This window comes from Camellia sinensis, chromosome 12 (assembly GCF_055761805.1).
Source record: "Camellia sinensis isolate YWXY chromosome 12, ASM5576180v1, whole genome shotgun sequence".
NCBI classification, from domain to species: Eukaryota; Viridiplantae; Streptophyta; class Magnoliopsida; order Ericales; family Theaceae; genus Camellia; species Camellia sinensis.
Genome location: NC_138972.1, coordinates 115,970,898 through 115,990,432, shown reverse-complemented (window position 1 = coordinate 115,990,432; position 19,535 = coordinate 115,970,898). Strand labels below are relative to the sequence as shown.

At 31.3% G+C, this 19,535-nt stretch overlaps 1 protein-coding gene across 1 annotated transcript; it reads right to left on the bottom strand.

The window, feature by feature from the left end:
• Positions 1 to 10,898: 10,898 nt before the first annotated feature.
• On the bottom strand, positions 10,899 to 11,980 carry LOC114280570 (protein SENESCENCE-ASSOCIATED GENE 21, mitochondrial). The gene is made up of 2 exons (XM_028222957.2): positions 11,524 to 11,980; positions 10,899 to 11,280 (listed from the first exon to the last, which is right to left on the bottom strand). The coding sequence occupies exons 1-2, from the start codon at positions 11,595 to 11,597 to the stop codon at positions 11,064 to 11,066; spliced, it is 291 nt and encodes a 96-aa protein (XP_028078758.1). The 5' UTR covers positions 11,598 to 11,980; the 3' UTR covers positions 10,899 to 11,063.
• Between the last annotated feature and the right edge of the window lie 7,555 nt (positions 11,981 to 19,535).

Sequence of the window (19,535 nt, the reverse complement as noted above, 5' to 3'; positions counted from 1 at the left end):
AGCCCATTGCTAGAGATGTTTATCTTACTCATGTTAGGGCTTTAGGACTACGTAGGTGGTGATATATTTATGTGTATTTAGTTGAACTCATATTTTTTGGGATATTTATGCCATTAGTATTCATATTTGTTTCTATTACACATTTATGTTTACTACCTTTTGCAATGGTTTGTGAATTAGCATACACAAAATAATTAAATTGATGTTAGCAGGCAAGATTGGCTCACTCACACGAGCAATCGCCCTTAGCACTAGGTAGCGAGTAAGGATGAGACTAGTGGCTTATTGTATTTGGAGCAAATAGAAAAGCCAAAATTATTCACTAGCTATGTCGCCTTGGTTGGAGCCATGATGAGGTCTTGTTAGAGACCGACCATGGATATGAGAGTACCCACTTTTTCCATGATGTGCCTGTTATGGATAGTCAGATGCGAGATCTCATTTGACGCATGAGAGGCGAGCAAATAGAGAATTCGAGTTAGACGCTAAGAAGCGACTTGTGCGCTTAAGGGCGACTAGACTAAGATCTGTATAGTGTGTGAGTTTAACATCACTCTTTGGAAGAGTTACTCCACTATAACGTGCATTCATACTGCATGTGCTTATCAACCCGTTAGCGAGGTGAAAGAATGGATCCCTGCTTCTTCACCGTGTGAGTCTTAAAAGTCATTTTTCCCTAAATGACTTCACTTTGTGCCTTTTGTGACCTTTGACTATGTCATAAGATGAGGAGTTGATGTTCAGCTACTTTGGTATGTTGCCTGCGGTCATGTATGATTCGGCTTTAAGGGACATTACTGGGAAAGCGGTCAATTTCAAATTGAATGATATGTGGGTGAAGGGAAGATCATCTAGTTCTACATCTCTGCTCTATATTCACTGTTGACAACTCACATCGCTCTTTATAGGATGCTGATTGGGTGTGAATATAATGCGGGACCTAGGAGAGTCAAACATGCTCTTTGAGGGATTAGAGATATTTTTGGACTGATGTAGCTAGATGGGTCTGGGTACATGAGACACTATTTCTGTTCTTTTTGGGTTGATGTCTCTATGCTGACTCATATTGAGTTTCTAGTATAGAGCTCCCACATATAGGTATTCCCAGCGGTCGCATGGTGCATTGGCTAGTATGAAATTGTTCATTTTTGGGGAGATTGAGATAGAGATGTAGCAGTGTCATGCTAACTCATGTGCGAGTGAGAGATGTTAGAAATGGGCGCCCATGTGGCATGACCCTTTTGAATCTTTTGAACCTTATCCAAAAGGGTTTTAATGGCATGACCCTTTGAATCTTTTGAGCTTTATCCAAATGGGTTTTGAATTCAAATTCAAATCTATTTGGATAACCACTCGGGATATATATATATCTATCATATAATTGATATGGATAGATGATACATCTTATATTATCTCATATAACTGATATGGATAAATGAGATAAATATATTATATATCTGATAATATGGGATATGGGTGATGAAGAGAAAAACAACGTATGTTTGAGTTTTTTTTCCCCAGATACTGACTCTCACCCAAAAACCAACGATCAAATCCATTTGCATTGTGATTTGTGTGGGTGATATTCACTATTGTAATATCACTCCATTGCTGGGTTGACTGATCAGATTCAGGAAGCACGTGATATACCCACGAGATCCTTCAATTCAGACTCTGTTCTAAAGGTATGACCATAATTTTTATTCCGCTACGTTATACTTTGTTTTACAGTCTGAACTGGCCTAGGCTTGGGTATGTACATGTGTTGGCCTTAGTCTTGGGCATGGGCTATGTGCTATGCTAGATTGGGCTGGTCTTGTGTATATGTTTTAGATTGGGTGTGGATTGTGACCCAATACCCGTATCTATTTTGCGACCCATCTAGTTGGATTATTTAAATAGCATTATATATATGTTTTTATTTATTTATTTATTCAACAGTTATAACTCTCATCTTTTAATGATGGAGTTGATGATCATTATGCACATGGGAGTTTTGCACCTTTGTATCTTTAGCCCTAAAGGCTAGAGTTGATGGCCATTAATGCTAGGTTTTATGGTACCCTTCATGGCTAAGACCTCTTCCTTATAAGTACAAAAAAGCCTTTCTTCTCCAACTTAGAAAAAAAGTTTAAAAGAGATTTTTAATGAAAAATGGAGGTGTTGTTTTGAGATAAAAAAAAAGTTGGAGATGTTTTTTATACCAAAGAAAAATTTCCTATCTTTTTTTGCTAGTCTCTTCTTTGGTTCTTGTTAGAGAGAGTGCAACCATTATTAAGTTTGTCGAAGCTAATCAAAAGGTGTTTCTGCATTAGCTGGTTTTGACCGTCGTATCTTGGAAGACAGATGCCGGTGTACCTTCTGCATCCATCAAGAGGCGGTAAATCTGTTTTAAGGAAACTTTGGTATCACATAGGCTTTGGTTTGCTTCTTTTTACTAGTTTTATTTTATTATGAATTTCGGTAAATTCTAGCATGTTCTTATTCTGAAATTCAAAGTGGTTGTTTGATAGGAATCTATTTATTTTGTTTGATTTAAACAATTTGTACAACAATTTTAAAACATATTAGCCGCCTCACCGTGGGTACTGAAGGTACAACCCAACCCACAACTACCTTGGATGGCCTAAACAGGCATTTAGTCACAATCTAGTAGATGAAACTCAAACAACAAGTCCATCAAAAAACCCACACTGGCCCAGACCTTGTGGCACTAAGACACCTGTTAGGCAAGAAGTTAGCCACGTGGCAGAAAAAAATCTTACTGAGTTATTGAGTCCAGGCATCAAACATTAAATGAGGTTGTCATAGCATTAAATTCAACAAGACCTCTCGCTCCCGAGTATGGTGAAACTGCCACGGCCAACGGCAAGTAGACCCTAGTCTTTTGGTTAATAAGACAATTTGAATGGATAAGGAAATGACGAGAAAAAATATACAAGGAAGCTTGTGAAGAATGTTAACAACAATAAGTAACTCTCTCTCTCTCTCTCTCTAACTGCCCGCTCTCTTTCTCTACTTCTCTATCACTTCCAATCTAATTTGATCGTCAAAGTGTCCATGGGGAGAAACCACTCCAACCTTGGTACCTCTCCACCAGACCTTTTGCAAGCACGCGTTAAGGAGACGAAGGCCAGCAGACCCGTTAGACGCATGGATCAGTCTGACCCATCCTCCATTGACCATATTGCATTATCAATTTTAAACTTTATTTAACAAAACTGTTATTTAGAATGAGTGATACCATCATTGTGCTAAAAATAAATAATCATATAAATTTTGTAACTAAAATACTATACAAATTAAAAAAATTATTAACGAATATAGCATGCACTAGGCAAGTGAAATTTTTAGAATTTGAAACATGATTCACTCAAATTATAAGGTACTTAAGTCATAGTTCTAATTTTAAATTTTTTTGAGCAAAGTCCTAAATTTTATTCTTTTGGGGCTAAAAAGGTAATAATAATTTGAAACACCATATTATTCTTGCATTTCTATCTATTTGTTCACCGTCCGCCTATTTGTTCAACTCACCTATTTATCTAAATGTCATCTATTTATCCATATGTCACTATTAGTCCACTTAATCTACCTATTTGTCCATGTTATCATCACCACCATTTGCCACCGCCAGCCATTTCAATGGCTTTTTGGGCAAACTTTTTGGCAATAGATAATTTTTTGACAACCAGTTGGGCCTAGTGGAGTAAAAATTATAAAAAAAACATTTCAAAACAATAATTTGTCATTATCACTAAATAATTTCATTAAACATATTTTTATCACCAAAAAAATATTAGACTTCGGATCCAATAACATATGACCTCATAGATGTGAATTTTCACCAATCATTCCAAATTATATGATACGAACATCGAGTAATAAAAATTATAAAAATTTTACGGGTAAAATATATGATATGAATTTTTTAATATTTTAAGGAATTTTTTTTAATTTTTAGACATACCTAACATAATTACACTTAAAAAAGTATAATATTTGTGGGAAAAAAATCTTTAAAAAATACACTGAATACCAAAAAATAAAATAAAAAATGAAAATTCAGTATATTTTTCATATTTTTATGTATTTATTAAAATTTTAAATTATTTTACTATTTAGATATATTTAAGTACGATTTATTTAAAAAAATAAAAAAAAAATCTTAAAATTTAAAAAATATTCATTTAAGATAAAAAATAAAAAACTTATTTTTAAAAAAATTAAAACCAAACACATTAATTAATATTCAATAACTGTGGTTGTGTCATATGAGGTGATCATCATGACTTCCTCTCAATTATTGTGTTTATGTCATATGAGGTGAGCTTCATGTCTTCCTCATTGACTTGGATACCTTTAGCATGATGGTTGTGTATGTGTTAACAATGCCAGATGATGCTTTGTCAATTCATTCGTTTGAAATGTAAATAGGGTGAGCGAGTGTAACAATATTGTAAAGAAACAATTATAAAAATTATAGAAATTAATTATAAAATTAGACTTATTTCTCTTGCATATAGAAATTATTAAATAGGCGTGATCATGTGTCTATTCAATAATGTATTGTCATTTCTCTATCATTTCTTTCGTTTTGGGCCTATGTAACAATCAAACTCTTGCTAATTTCTAGAAGACAAAATAGTTTTACATGTGAGGGTTTTACTTTTTTTATAGATCTCACACCCGAAAAAAGGTTGAACTTCTCTTAAATTTAAATTTAAAATTGTCCATGTGGTCACAAATTTTGTTTCAATGATTCAAACTATTCTTTTTGTCGAGTTCTCCATGTGTACTATCGATGAAAAAAATTAAATCGATTCAATAATCGTAATATTTTATTTTATCACATTTGTTTATAAAAATAAATAAATGATTTGTTTTAAAAAAAATACACTTATCGTTTTTCTTTATCAAGTTTAAATGATTGTAATTTTTTATTCAGACATTTTTATTTTTTTATTTTTTATAAATAGAATAACTGTATTGTAAATTGTTAGACTTTGGCCTATTTTAAAAAGTGAGTTAAAAATCACTTCTTAACTTTTAATCCACTTTTACTCTTATAAAAAAAGTCAAAAAACACTAAAAAAATAAATAAAATAAATCAACTTTTAATTATTTTTTCAAAACATCCCTACGTGTATAGAGAAGGTGGTGCATACATGTCACTTCGCTTATAAGTGGATACCACCTTTCGGTGCATAAACGAAACATGGGAGAAGATTTTTTCCCCTTTTTTTTTTCTTTTTTTTTTTTCTTTTTACAAAAAAGTCACCAATAATAATTTATTTATAGATTGTTGAAATTATCTTAAATTGTTACCAAGTTTGAAATATTGTATATTTTTTTTAGGATAAATTATATTGACACTCTAAGGTTTATATTTATTATAGTTCTCCCTTCACTTTTTAAAAATTACATCCTCCTCCCTTAGGGTTTAAAGTTTCATTACAGATTGCTTCCTCTAACAATTTAATTCTTTTAAATACCAATTTTACCCTCATTTGGTAAATTACATTAACACTTCTCACATTTTAGCCTCCCTAAGATTTAAATTAGCATTACCAATTACCTCCTCAGTTAGTATTAGTTGAAAAAAAAATCATTGAAAAAAAATTAACTGAAAAAAAATTTTGTTAGTCAAATTTTTAAATTTCTATTTAAAAACCAACGTAAACTCATTTTTTAAATTTACGTTTTTTCTTCAAATTTATAAACTGAGACAATCATTTATAAACTAAAAAAATTATCAAACAAGTTTTTATGACAGTTTTTTAAATTTTTATAAATATAAATTGAAAACTGAAAACAAAATGGTTACCAAATAGGTCTCAGATGGTAAAAATGTCATATAATTAACAAATAATTAAATAAATTACCAACGTAAGAAATAACTTATCAAAAGATTGTTAGGCTATGTATAGTTTGATTTTTAGAATTTTTTTTAAATTAAAAATTAATTTGGTTAAGAAACAAAAAATAATTATCATTTTTATTTAATTTTTATCTTTCGAGTGTAATAAACATAAACCTTAAGGGGTGTTAGTGTAATTGTTATCTTATGTTAGTTTTTAAACAAAAATTTAAAAATTTCACTAACACAATTTTTTTTCAATTAATTTTTTTTTCAACTAATACTAACCAATGGGGTAATTGGTAATCCTACTTTAAACCTTGAGGAGGGTGTTGTAATTTCTAAAATGTGAGAGGTGTCAATGTAATTTACCCAGTAAGGGCCAAATTGGTATTTAAAAAAATTAAATTGCTGGAGGGAGCAATCAGTAATGAAATTTTAAACTTCACGGAGGGAGATGTAATTTCTAAAAGGTAAGGGGAGAACTGTAATAAACATAAACCTTAGGGGGTGTCAATGTAATTTACCCTTTTTTTTATTAAAATATACACTATTTTATACTTTATTAATTAATATCTTATAGATTTGGTGATGAATACCTAATAATACTTTTACCAAGTTTAAAATAATTGTATATTGTCTATAAAAAATTTATATCTTAAAAATTATATAACAATTTTTTATGGGCATGGTTCACATGGCCTAGGACAGCCCAATCCACAACTGCTTTGGATGGCCTAAATAGGCATTTAGTCACAGTCCAGTAGGTGAAACTCAAATGCAGGCCCACCAAAGAACCCACGCTGGCCCAAACCCTGTGGCACTTAGACACATGTTAGGTAGGGAGTTAGCCACGTAACAGACAAAGATCCTACAGAATTATTTAATCCAGACATCAAGCATTAAATAAGGCTGTGAATTTTCACCAATCATTCATAAATTATATGATATGAACATCGAGTAATAAAAAATATAAATTTTTTACGGGTAAAATACACTAACACTCTTTAGATTTTTATTTAATATAGATTTTTCCTTCACGTTTGAAAAATTATATTCCACTCCTGAGATTTGAAATCTCATTACAAATTAGCCCCTGGATAGATAGTGTCATGCCCTAAAATTTTTAAATAACTATTTTGCCCTTTTTTTCTACCATTTATTCTCCCCTATCATCATGACTACGTTCTATAACTTTCCATCATCTGAACATATTCTTATTGAGTTATAATATATAAATATAAAATTTTCAAACAAAATCATATAGTTTAATGGTGACTTTTTACTTCAAAACAAAACACACTCATAAACATTATTTATATTTACAATAATATCACTATCACAATATTTTTTTAATATTTTTTATATAAATTTTTAACAAGATACCTCAAAAGACGTGAGTATAATTTACTCAATTTTTATTTGTATAACATAACTCAAAAAAATAAAAATAGACTTTTTTAATTAGATAAAACAAAACATCACAATCAACTCATAATCATTACTTATTTCTTTCACAAAAAGTCAAAAAAGTCAATAAGTCCTTTCCAAACGAGACTTTTTAGTCTCAAATTAAAATAATTAAAAAGTTAAAAAATCAAAAAATCAACCCACGTCTCAAACAAATGCTAAGGAATTTGGAGATGTGAAGTTTTGTTGGGTGGGTTTGGAGATGTGAAGTTGATAATCGAGGGTTAGGTATTGGCCCCGTTTGGTAGAGTTGTAGAAAATTGATTATAAATTATAATTTAACAGATTATAACTTATAGCTGTGAACATAAACTGTTAACCTGTTTGATGCAGCAGTAGGATTATGGATTTAAGCAGTAAAGTAGTGTTTGGTTGATAAGCTGTAAAATAATACTGTGTAATTGTCCCTTTTGTTATTTTGCCATTTTTTTCAGTTTTAATTTAAAAAAAAATTATTTCATTAATAAAAGTTAATATAATCAGTATTACAAAAATTATTATTTTTATTTTTTCATTATAAATTAATTAGTGTAAAATTATTTCATTTTTTTCATTATAAATTAATTAGTGTCAATTAATGGCTTATTTTCATTTGTTCATTATAAATTATTATTTTCATTTTTTCATTATAAATCAATTAGTATAAAATTATTTCATTTTTTCATTATAAATTAATTTGTGTCAATTAATGGCTTAATTAGTATCAATTAATACTAAAATTATTAATTAGTATCAATTAATATAAAATATATTTCATTCATGGTTAAAATGCTTAATTATTATTCTTATTATTTTTATTAAAAAAACATTGAAAACCTTCACACACACACACACAAAAAACACTGAAAACCCTAACTCCTGCGAGCACAGCGATGGTGGGTTGAAGGGAATTGAGTTTGTTATTAGTGGTGGTGGTGACGGAGTTTTGAGACTTGAGATTGGAAAGGAGATCATTGTTTGCAGTAGAAGAATTTGAAGACGATTGCAAAGAATAGAGGGAAGAAGTTGCAAAGAGCTTAACACCAGTGAGAAGAAACCTATTGTGATTACGAGCGTGCTGGTTGGCTTTGTGTATTGGAATATCACAGTCTCTACATAGAATCGCTCTGTCTTGTTGAGAAAACAAGAAAGCCCTCTTCTCCTACAAGCACAAATAAGGCCTAAATCACACCAAAATACGCTAATATATATGAATTTTATTGATGCGCTTTGTTGGGTTGTGTTAAGTTTGTACCTGGCAGATGTCACAGAGAGGGAATTGTTTGGGAGAAAGGTGGAGGGGAGAGAAATGCTCGTGTTTTCTGACGAGCTTGTTAACATGGTGGACGCAGTGGTCGCAGGTGGCGAAGAGGGCGGCCTCATCGACCGAGCAAAACACCGATGCTTCTTCTTTGTTACAGACGTTGCACTAGATCTTCATTTGGATTGCTTTTCAAGATTAAATCCAAACGATTTTACCAAGTCAATTACTAAGGATGATAATTGAAGAGAAGAATTGTTGAGATTTTTGACATACACAGAAAGAGAAAGAAAGAGAAGCTCGAAATCTTAGTCAGAAATCGTCATCGGAAATTGCCTCTCACGCTCTCTCTCTCTCTCCGGACATGAACAGTGTTTGAAGGGGCATTTATATATCAGTATTTTGGTAATTTTTGAATTTTTGAAGGGGCATTTAAGTCATTTCGCCCCTTCCACAACCAACTGCGCATATAAGCTAAAAGAAAAAACACCCAGCTTATAACTTTTAGTTCAAAATCAATTAATTTAAGTTATAATCTATCTCTCATAAGCTCAATCAAACACTCTAAAATGACTTATTTTAAATCAAAAATTAATTTAAATTAAAATTAAATACTACTAAACAGACACATTATCGCGTCACCCTTTTATTCCATTAAATTAATTTACTATAATATGTACGGCCCATTATAGTCATGGTGGAGCGATAACCCACCAGCCACAACTAGCCGTAGTAAAATAATATTAATTTCTATGAATGGAATTATTCAGCAAATTCGATGCTTTAATTTCTCATTTTTATGATGGCTCTTCAACAATTCATGCGGCCTTATCATCAATTAAAAATCTCTCTTTTCTTTTTTCTTTTTTTTCTTTTATCTCTAAATCTTCTCTTTTAAAACATCCTATATGTAAATAAATTTCTCACTATATTTTTTTTAAGAAAAATTGTGTTTAAATTATAGAATCGAGTAAGTTTTTTTTTTTTTTTTTTTAAAAGGAAAAAGTGAGAAATCTTAGTTAATTTTTTTTCCCCGTTTTCCTGGCCTCCCCTTTTTGCTTTCTGATCTATATTAAAATTTATTATCTAAATACATCTTTAGTGTTAAGCACATAGGTAATCATATTCATATTAATAAATACATGTAAAAACTATACAAGAAATTTATTTATGTATGACATTTTCTTCCAAGCAATTATATATAACCTAATTTTTTTCATTCTTTAATACAAGATGCTGAGATACAAATTACTATATTATATATATATAGTATCCACTTATGTCTAAAAGTAAAAAAATAATGAAGGGCAATATATACTTTATAGCTAACTGATATAAAAATGTTTTGAAATCAAGGCAAAGTACTTTGTTGAAAATATTTTGAAAAATTCTAAAATCAATTAGGCTATATTTGAATAATATGAATTTTAATGGGAAATAAGAATGTCGTTACTAATAGTAAATGCCTTAGGAATTTTTAATAGGAAAATAATAAATTCGGAAATATTATAGACTCAGTTTTTTTTTTTTTTTTAACAGAATCTTAAAGCATTTTGAAATAAATAAAAATTACAACATGTTTTTTAAATTGTCTTTTTCTCCACAACTATTTAGCTTAACCTTTTATAAACATTTATACTGGGTTTAGTTAGAAAATTTAGAAAAGAATCACTTTGCTTGGTTTGAGTTTTCTAAAAATATTTTCTATAAAATTCTACTATCTTGTTTTCCTTATTTTTTGTTGTTTTTACTGAATTTTTTTAATATTTTAAACAATTTTTTTTAATTTCTAGACGCACTTAACATAAATACACTTAAAAAGTATAATTTTTGTGAATTTTTTTTTAAAAAAATTAGTAAATACCAAAATTAAAATATATATATATATATATATAAAATTTCAACAATTTTTTTATATTTTTGTATATTTATTAATTTATTAAAATATTTTTTCACAAATATTTTACTTTTTAGACACATACATCTAAGTAAGATGTATCTAAAAAAATTAAAAAAAAATGTTTAAAATTTTAAAACTATTCACTAAAAACAAAAAATACAAAAAAAATAAAAAAACTCAATTTTTAAAAAATTTAATTCAAAAAATTCAAACCAAGCACACTGTATAATTTTTCTTTTTCTTTTTCTTTTTCTTTTTTAAATCAATTTCCAAAATATTTCAACAAATTATCAAATCTCTATTATATATATATTTTTTTTTTGTGTGCGCTGCATATTTTTTAACCCGAATCTCTAGCATTTTTGGTGTTTTGTGGTTGTTGATTGAAAAAATAAAAAACAAAAACTAAAGTAAAGAACAAACGAGAATAAAGAACTAATCATTCCTTCAACAAGAGAACAGAGGAGCCTACAGGCTACACAGCAAATATATATTTGCAAACAAACACAAAACACATATATCTTCATCTTGTTTAACAGCATCATCATCTACCAATAATAATGGTGATTTGATTTGGATGATTGATTTCCATCTCAGTGTCTTCTGATGTTGTTCTTCAATAGCATCTCACGCAACTCAGCCACATCTATATCGTCTGCGTGATTCTCCGGCCTGTAGTACCCTGTCTTCGGATCTGGAACCCACGACGATGTCTTCGTCACCTCTTCACCTCCTTTCTTCGCCATCGCCGCCCTTGCTCCTCCACTTCCACTCACAGCAACACCTTGCGACGCCCCCGCATATCCTCGCCTATACAATACAATACAATACAATACATACATCAACACTCAATTATATAGATTAATATCCAATCTCCATTCACTTTTCTCCTTAATACACATACAAATTGAAAACAAAAAAAAAAACTTTTTGAATCAATCAACCAGAGTTTTTAAAGTCGAGATCGAAATCTAAAAAATATAATCAGAAGCATTTACTCTGTTTTTTTCTTCAAACACGAAATCTATGATCAGATTGGGAAATATGAACTACCTGCTTGCAGAAACGGAGATTCTATCGACGATGAAGGCAGAGAGAAGCTTAGCGTTGGAGAGAGAACGAGCCATTTTTTTTTTTTCAAAATCAAAACAGGGAGAGAATTGAATGCTACTGCGAAAAGAGTCTTTCGTCTTCTGTAGAAAAACCTAATCACAGCAGCGAACGAAACTCTCTTCTCAGCTCTCTCTGTGTGTGTCTCTCTCTCTGTGTTCGCTCTAGGGTTGTGAAGATCGTGATGAGTACGAAGAGAGGCAGGAGTATATATAGAGAGAGGGGTTTGGAACGCGTGAGAGGTGAGAGAGGAGGAAGGCGTTTGGCACTAGGGTTTAGTGGAGGCCTCGTCAAAGTAGGATTCTAATCATACGCGAACTTCCTCTCGTTTTTTGCCACCTGGTCACCGAGGCTTTAGAGCCGTTCACTTTGTTTTTTCAAAGAAAAAATGTTATAGATTCTAAGCTAGTTATTAATAATCCTATCAAATCAGTGTGGTATTAACTATCCCATTCATATCTCATTACTAATAATCCTACAAATTTGTTAGATTAATTATCCATTGGATTAATAATCCTAAACCAAAATGTCAAAACAAACATGGGATGATTGGGTCCACGGATTAATAATCCTAATCCCATACTTTAATCATTCCAATCAAACATGCCCTAAATAATTTATCAAAACTTTTTCATGAACGTGAGATTTATATAAATTTACATGTGCGTTTATATTTATGTGAAAATTTTGATAAAAATATTTAATAAATTATTTGGAGTTTCTGGGCTAGTTATTTTTTAAAACTCTGTCCAAAATGTCCTAAATACCCCGGATTGTACCCTGAATTACTTGGTCAACGTTTTCTATCATTTCGGAATCGAGTTGGGTCAAGGAGGCCCTCATTCACCATCCCTTTGCCCAGTCAGAAAATATAGATTGTGTGAGTGGTACAAGTTAACGGGTTAATATGAATTGATTTGAGAGCTTAGCTTAAATATATCGAGTTAACCCAAGGGGTTATGGCATTGTGGTAAGGTTTTGGCGTTTAAACTTCAAGGTCACAAGTTTAATTCTTTTCTTGGGCCAATTTTCTGGGTGAAGCACTGTTGGTTAGGAGGTTGGACCTCAAGGATGCCTAATTAGCTACTTGGTGTGGGTTTAATACTCCCCCGCTGTGCGAGTCCTGACTTAATTGAAGCTTGCCGACTTAATTGAAGCTTGCCTTGGGAGGTCGGGACAAGCTTCCAGGTTATAGTCTCTTACTCGGAACGGACAACAGGACACCTGGTGATCTCCTCATGGGGCGCTGCCTTGGACCTGCGGGAGGGTGGGAGGATTTCCCTGTAACAAAAAAAAATAAAAAAAAAATAAAAAAAATTATCAAGCATTTTTTGAATTATTTTTTAGTAATTCATTATTATTTGTGACTCAAATTTTTTTATTCTCCATATTTTATAATAAAAATACAAACTCAATTTTCATATTTCATAAACAAAAAATATAATTACTAAATAAAATGGTCTTTTTTTAACACACACAACATAAAAATATAAGATCATTTTTTAAGAGTGCCGGCAGATCGGATTGGATTAGATTACATCTCATCCGTCATTTGTCTGAACTTAAGCGGATTAGGAAAAATGCATTTTCAACCGTCCATTAAACCATTGAAATCGTCTATTATGTGGTTGATTAATTCGGACTATCAATAACTCAACCATGTAAAACCCAACTTATTTACTATCGTAGATGAATTATGAATTTTAAATTATAAGTCTCAGCATTATTCGTAAATGAAACTTTCACTCAAATTTTTACTTAACTTTGAATAACAATTGGAGATGGGTTATAAAAAATAAAAATAAAAATAAAAATTAGAAAGTTACGATTCAATAGTGCCTTAATAAAACAATTACAAATTTATTTAAAATATTAAAATTTATAAAATTTATCAGACTGATATGAAATATTTTTAGAAAACATACGTTGAGCTAATATTTCTCTTAAAACATTTATGAGTGATTTAGGATTGGACAAGTATCCGATATTTCTCTTAAAACATTTATGAGTGATTTAGGGCTGGACAAATATCTATGCTAACTAGTAACATATAACACTAACATATAACACTAACGTGTGATGTGCAATAGTTTTTCCTAACTACAATTTACATGGCAAATCAAATGAGGCTTGACATATTGGGATATTGGGATCAAGTAAATTTAAATGCTCAAAGAAATATTATTCCATAGGCATAATTATTTTTTATCTTACATTTATGTCTCATATTATAAAAGTATATATTTTGTATTCATAAACAGGGTGATTGGGATGTGATTGATTTATGAATAATATTATTATGATCACACTAACTTAGCATTGATATCAATTACGTTTTTAGTTACTCTCTTTTCAATTCACATGTAATGTAAAAGCATCTCCAATGGTTGTTATTATATTACTATTGTTATTGTTATAATTTGATAATAAATATTGCTATTTTGTCAAATTATAGTCATAGTGCTCCAATGGTCATTTGTTATTTTGGTAAATCTCAACCAACTTTTCCTCCAAATTTGTAGGTGTTGTTTGGATATAAGTTTTTTTGTATTTTTTTTTTTTTTTTGTCTTTCATGACTTTTTTTTAACTGTTTGTAAAAAAAAAAAATTATATATTTATATTATTCTCGACTAGACAAATATAAAAAATTAAAAAAAATTAAAAAATTGGAAAAATAAATAAATAAATAAATTTTATCTTTTTATTGTCTTCATTTGAAAAAATATATTTATTTTCTCATTATACTTTATTGAAAAAATTAAATTATACTAAACTATTTTGCTACATTATACATTGCAAAAATAATATTACATTCTTTTGTAGAAAATACTCAAAAATAAAAACAAATATGAAATTTCATTACAAAATAAAAATATAATGACTACTTGGTGAAAATTTCATTACATTGTCCTGTAATTATTCATCAGGAGGCAGAGGAAAATAGTAATTTGGGCTACTAACATTTGAGGACCACTAGGCGAAAATCTCATTTTTTCGCATTATGTAATATGTTTTCGTCTGAGGGTCCAAATGAGAAATGTTCGTAGTCATTATCGTATGTTCTTCCTTTTTCATCTCATGTTCTTATCTTTTGATCTCAAAGTCATGTTTTTTTCATCTCAAGTTCTTTCATCTCATGCAGTGCTTGAATCCTTTTTTCTTCTCTTTCATCCTTTTTTTTTCCCCTTCTTAGCAAAGTATTGGTTAAATGTGTCCAATTGTGTGCTCATTTTTTAAACTTCAGCTTGAACGACTTGATTTTTTCAAAATAATTCTTTTGCAGCTTTCCTACCCATAATCTTTTACCTTTTGCAGAGACACTGCCCTCACAAACAGTTGGATTGTTGCCAACACTTGGACTTGTGTCATCTTCAAGAGAAATGCAGTTATCCATAGGAGAATCAGGGGTTGAATTAGGGGAAAACAGTGTATGTATTCTTAACTTCACCGTATTCGTAGAAGTTACATCTTGCCACCTAATATTGTTTTGCAAAATTGGCCAGCAATGTTCAAAAACAAAATGTTTCATCTTGATGGTATAACAATTTTGCTTGAAGCATCTATATCAATAAAATATTAAATTAATTAATTAGTAAATTTTTATGTAAAACAAAATAAAAAAACTAACATAATAAATAAAAATGAAATCTTACTATATCAACTTGTGACGCTCTACTTGGATGTAGATTTTTGACTTGTGCTAGACACCCATGAAATTTGTTGCAACATTTCATGATTATACCCCATCGAGATGAGATAGACACTTGTATTCTTGAGTGATCATTCTGCAGCGAGCAATAATTTTCAAAAATTCTTCCCCAAAAATGAGTATATGATTGCGAATTTCCAACAATTGGGTCTTCAGTAATGTGACACCAAGCTCTACAAATTGCCACATCTTCTTTAGTAGTAAATGATTTTCCTCTCTTTGTTTTTGATGAACCTTCCATAGTGATTGTGTGAAAAAACTAAAAATAATATAATTTCAGAAGTTTATTATGAAATCAAATTGAGATGAAGAGGGAAGAAAAGAAAAATTAAATGTGCAATGGTTGCTGTGAAAAAAAAAATTCAAATAAAGAGTTTCTATTTATAAAAATTCAAACAGAGCCCAACGGCTCTATTTATAAAAAAATTAAGTTTATAATCAAATTGAGTTTCTTTTTTTTAAAAAAACCAAACAGAGCCCAACAGCTCCATCAAATGCCATCCCCATCGTCCACGTGTTGGTCTTAAATGGTTGAGATGATTTGTGTAGAATCATCAACATTTTTTTCCTCTCCCTCTCACTGTCTCTCTCATTCCTCCTCCATGTCCCTCTCACTCTCAGATTCGCCTTTCACTCTCACTCTTTTCTCTCTCTCTCTCTCTCTTCAATCGGTGATGAAGAACATTGAATCTTCTCACTCTTTTCGATCGATGATGAAGAACATTAAATCTTCTCACTCTCTTCGATCGGTGATGAAGAACATTGAATCTTCTCACTCTCTTCTCTCACTCTGTCTCTCACTCTCAGATTCGTCTCTCACTCTCACTCTCACTCTCTTCTCTCTCACTCTCTTTTCTCTCACTCTGTCTCCCTCTCTCTCTCTCATTCTCACTCTGTCTCTATATGTCTTCTCTCTCTTCGATCGGCTATCCAGATCTACCTCTCTTTCACTGTCACTCTATCTCTCATCTTTCTGTCTTCGATCGGCAACGGTATATGCTTAAAAAGACGATCGGCCACCGGCGACGGTATATGCTCAAAAACTAGGTATTTCTCATTTTCAGTGAATCTATTTAAATTTTTTCTGTGAATCTGTTTTGTGAATATGTTCTGTGAATCTGAATGTGCTGATTTCAGGTAAAATGGTGAATTCCGAATCTGTTTGAATTTGTTTTTTTTTCCATGTGAATTTGTTTGAATCTGAATTCTGAATCTTTTTTTTTTCTGTGATTCTGTTTGAATTTGATGAATCATTTGATGAATTTGATGAATCTGTAATTTTTGAATCTATAATGTTTTCATGACTCTGTTTTTTTACCATTTGATTTTCGGGTAAAATGGTAAAATGTTGCACTATTCATGAATTTTTTGGGTGAATTCTGAAACATAAAAATGGTGAAACAGTTGTTGGGGGGAGGGAGGGAATGAAGGAAGGAGGAAGGGAAACAGTTGGTTTTGGCTGAGCTGGCATAAATGGCAGCTGCCAAAGCTTGTGTCAAATTTGACACAAGTTTTGGCATTTCTCAAATTTGGCAGCTGCTATGTTTTGCCATTGGAGCATCAAAATTCAATACAGCTGTTATATTATAGCAATGGCAGCTCCAATTGCACACCATTGGAGATGCTCTGATATACACATTAGGTTGATTGTTTATTTAAAAATAGTAAATATAACTATATTAATATATAAAAAAATTATGAAAGAATTACATCTCAGTGCAAACAGAGAAAAAAAATTTACGCACACATTGAGTTGCACCCCCAATGTTTTATAATTTTTTTTTAGTCTCTTACCATGTGTTGTTATTTTTCAAAAAACTATTAGGTGTTGTTTGGGGTAAACTATAAAAGTGCATTTTTTAACTTTTTATCTTTTTGTCTTTTTGAGTCACATCACCTCTTTATTTTTCTGTACTTTTTTTTTAGTAAAAAGTCAAAAAATATACTTATTTAATCTTGATATTGCTTAACTGAGGTTCAATAAATGAAAATTTGTAAAACACAATAGATGAATTATTCATAAATTATGACAAATGTTGAAGTTTTTAACTCTGTTAGGCCAGGTTTGGCAAGTCCCAAAAAATTCAAAAAGTCAAAAAGTTATACAAAAAGTAAAAAAGTTATTACTATTCACAAATAAAAAATATTAAAAAAATATTTTATACATTTTTTTAATACAAAAGTTTGAATTACACTGTCAGACGTATTGCCCCAGTAGGAAGGCAGGTCATAAACTTTTTGGACAAAAAAGTTAACTGTTGAAAAAAAACTAATCCAATCATATAGCTATCCATATCCGATCAACGTGATTTTTTGTACAATCATATAGCTATCATTGTACATATTGAACGGTTTAAATTATTAAAATGGGACCCGTGGTGGCTCCCACGAACCGACCATCACTATCCAAACACTTTGCCCCAAATGAGGTAATAATTTGTTGTGTAAGACACACTGCCCAGCAGGGCAGCCGTACAACCTACTCAACTTTCTTTCTCTATACACTTTATTTATATAATTTTTTATTACACATTTTTTCGTAAAAAGATAAAAAATTAACCCAAACCTTCATATTTTTTTCTCAATTTTTTAGTCTAAAAAAATAAAAATTACACTTATTTAGAACACTCCAAACAATTCCTTTGTTTTTTTTCAATAGTCATTGTTATTACTGTTTAACACTTGTCATTTATTATTGCTTAACAAAAATTAATTAGTAGCTTACTGGTAAAAAAAATTAATTACATAATTTATTAAGATGATTTGATAAATAAGGTACATAGTATTTGGGGAGTAGTGAACAATTATTTGTTTACTCTGGATATTGGGAAAGACAAGTTTGGACGAGGAGGAAAGGCCGGCCTGAGAGTTGACGAATCTTTCAAATGACGTGAGAGTTCTCGGATGTTGGACTGTGTGCGGCTAGATGACATTGTCACGGTCCACGTGTTGGGACCAAATAGCAGGAGAAATTATGCAGTACTATTGAAGTAATGCGCTCATTTTATTATTTTCTAAAATTAAAAATCAAATGGTCTAAATCAATTTGTCACAAAATGAAATGTTTCAATAGTCTAAACTTTCGTTTGAAAAATGGGTTGGTTTTTTGGCTGAGACTAAAATCTTATTTGAGTTGAATTTTTTTAATTTTTTTGATTTTTATGAGAAAAAAGTGAAATGAATATAATTTAAATATGTCATTTTACTTTATTAATTTTTTAAGGGAACTTTTTTGATAAATCTATTTTCTAAGAGATTTATTCTATCCAATCCATATTCTTTTTGACTATTCCATTAGGTCCAATTTGAGATAAGAAGACCAAAATACCCTTTTCATCTACTTATGTTCTATTTAGTTCACATTATTTTCTTATGTTTCAATAAGTCCTATGTGTGACATAATTACCAAAATACCCTTAATGTGAATGTTTACACCGTCAATGTGAATGTTCATATCGTCAATGTGTAGGGGCCCGGCCCATGTCGATCCTCGTGGGTGTCCGGAAAAATTCGAGTCAGGCCGGGCCGGCCCACAGGCCAAAAAAATAGACCTGACCCGGCCCGTTGATAATATGAATATTCACATTGACAAGTTAACATTCACATTGATAGGAGTGTAAAATTGGTCTGCGACCCGTTGGCGGCCCGAAACTAGCCCGCCTCCAGGGGCGGGCCCGGGCCGGCCCGTTCACAATATGAATATTCACATTGACATATTAACATTAACATTGACAAGAGTGTAAAATTGGCCCGTGACCCGTGGGCAGCCCGAAGCCCGGGCCCGGGTCGGGCGCGGGCCCGGCACGGCCCGTTGACAATGTGAATATTCACATTGACATGTTAACATTCACATTGATAGGAGTGTAAAATTAGCCTGCGCCCTGTGGACGGCCCGAAACCCGCCCCCGACTTGTGCACTGCCCTAGGCGGGCCCGGCCCGACCCGTTGATAATGTGAATATTCACATTGACATGTTAACATTCACATTGATAAGAGTATAAAATTAGTCCGCGCCCCGTGGCTGCCAGAAACTAGCCCACGGCCCGTGGCGCGGCCCGGCCTGTTGACAATGTGAATATTCACATTGACATGTTAACATTCACATTGATAAGAGTGTAAAATTGACTCCCGTCCCATGGGCAGCCCGGGGCGAGCCCGGTCCGGCTCATTGACAATATGAATATTCACATTGACATATTAACATTCACATTTATAGGAGTGTAAAATTGGCTCGTGGCCCGTAGG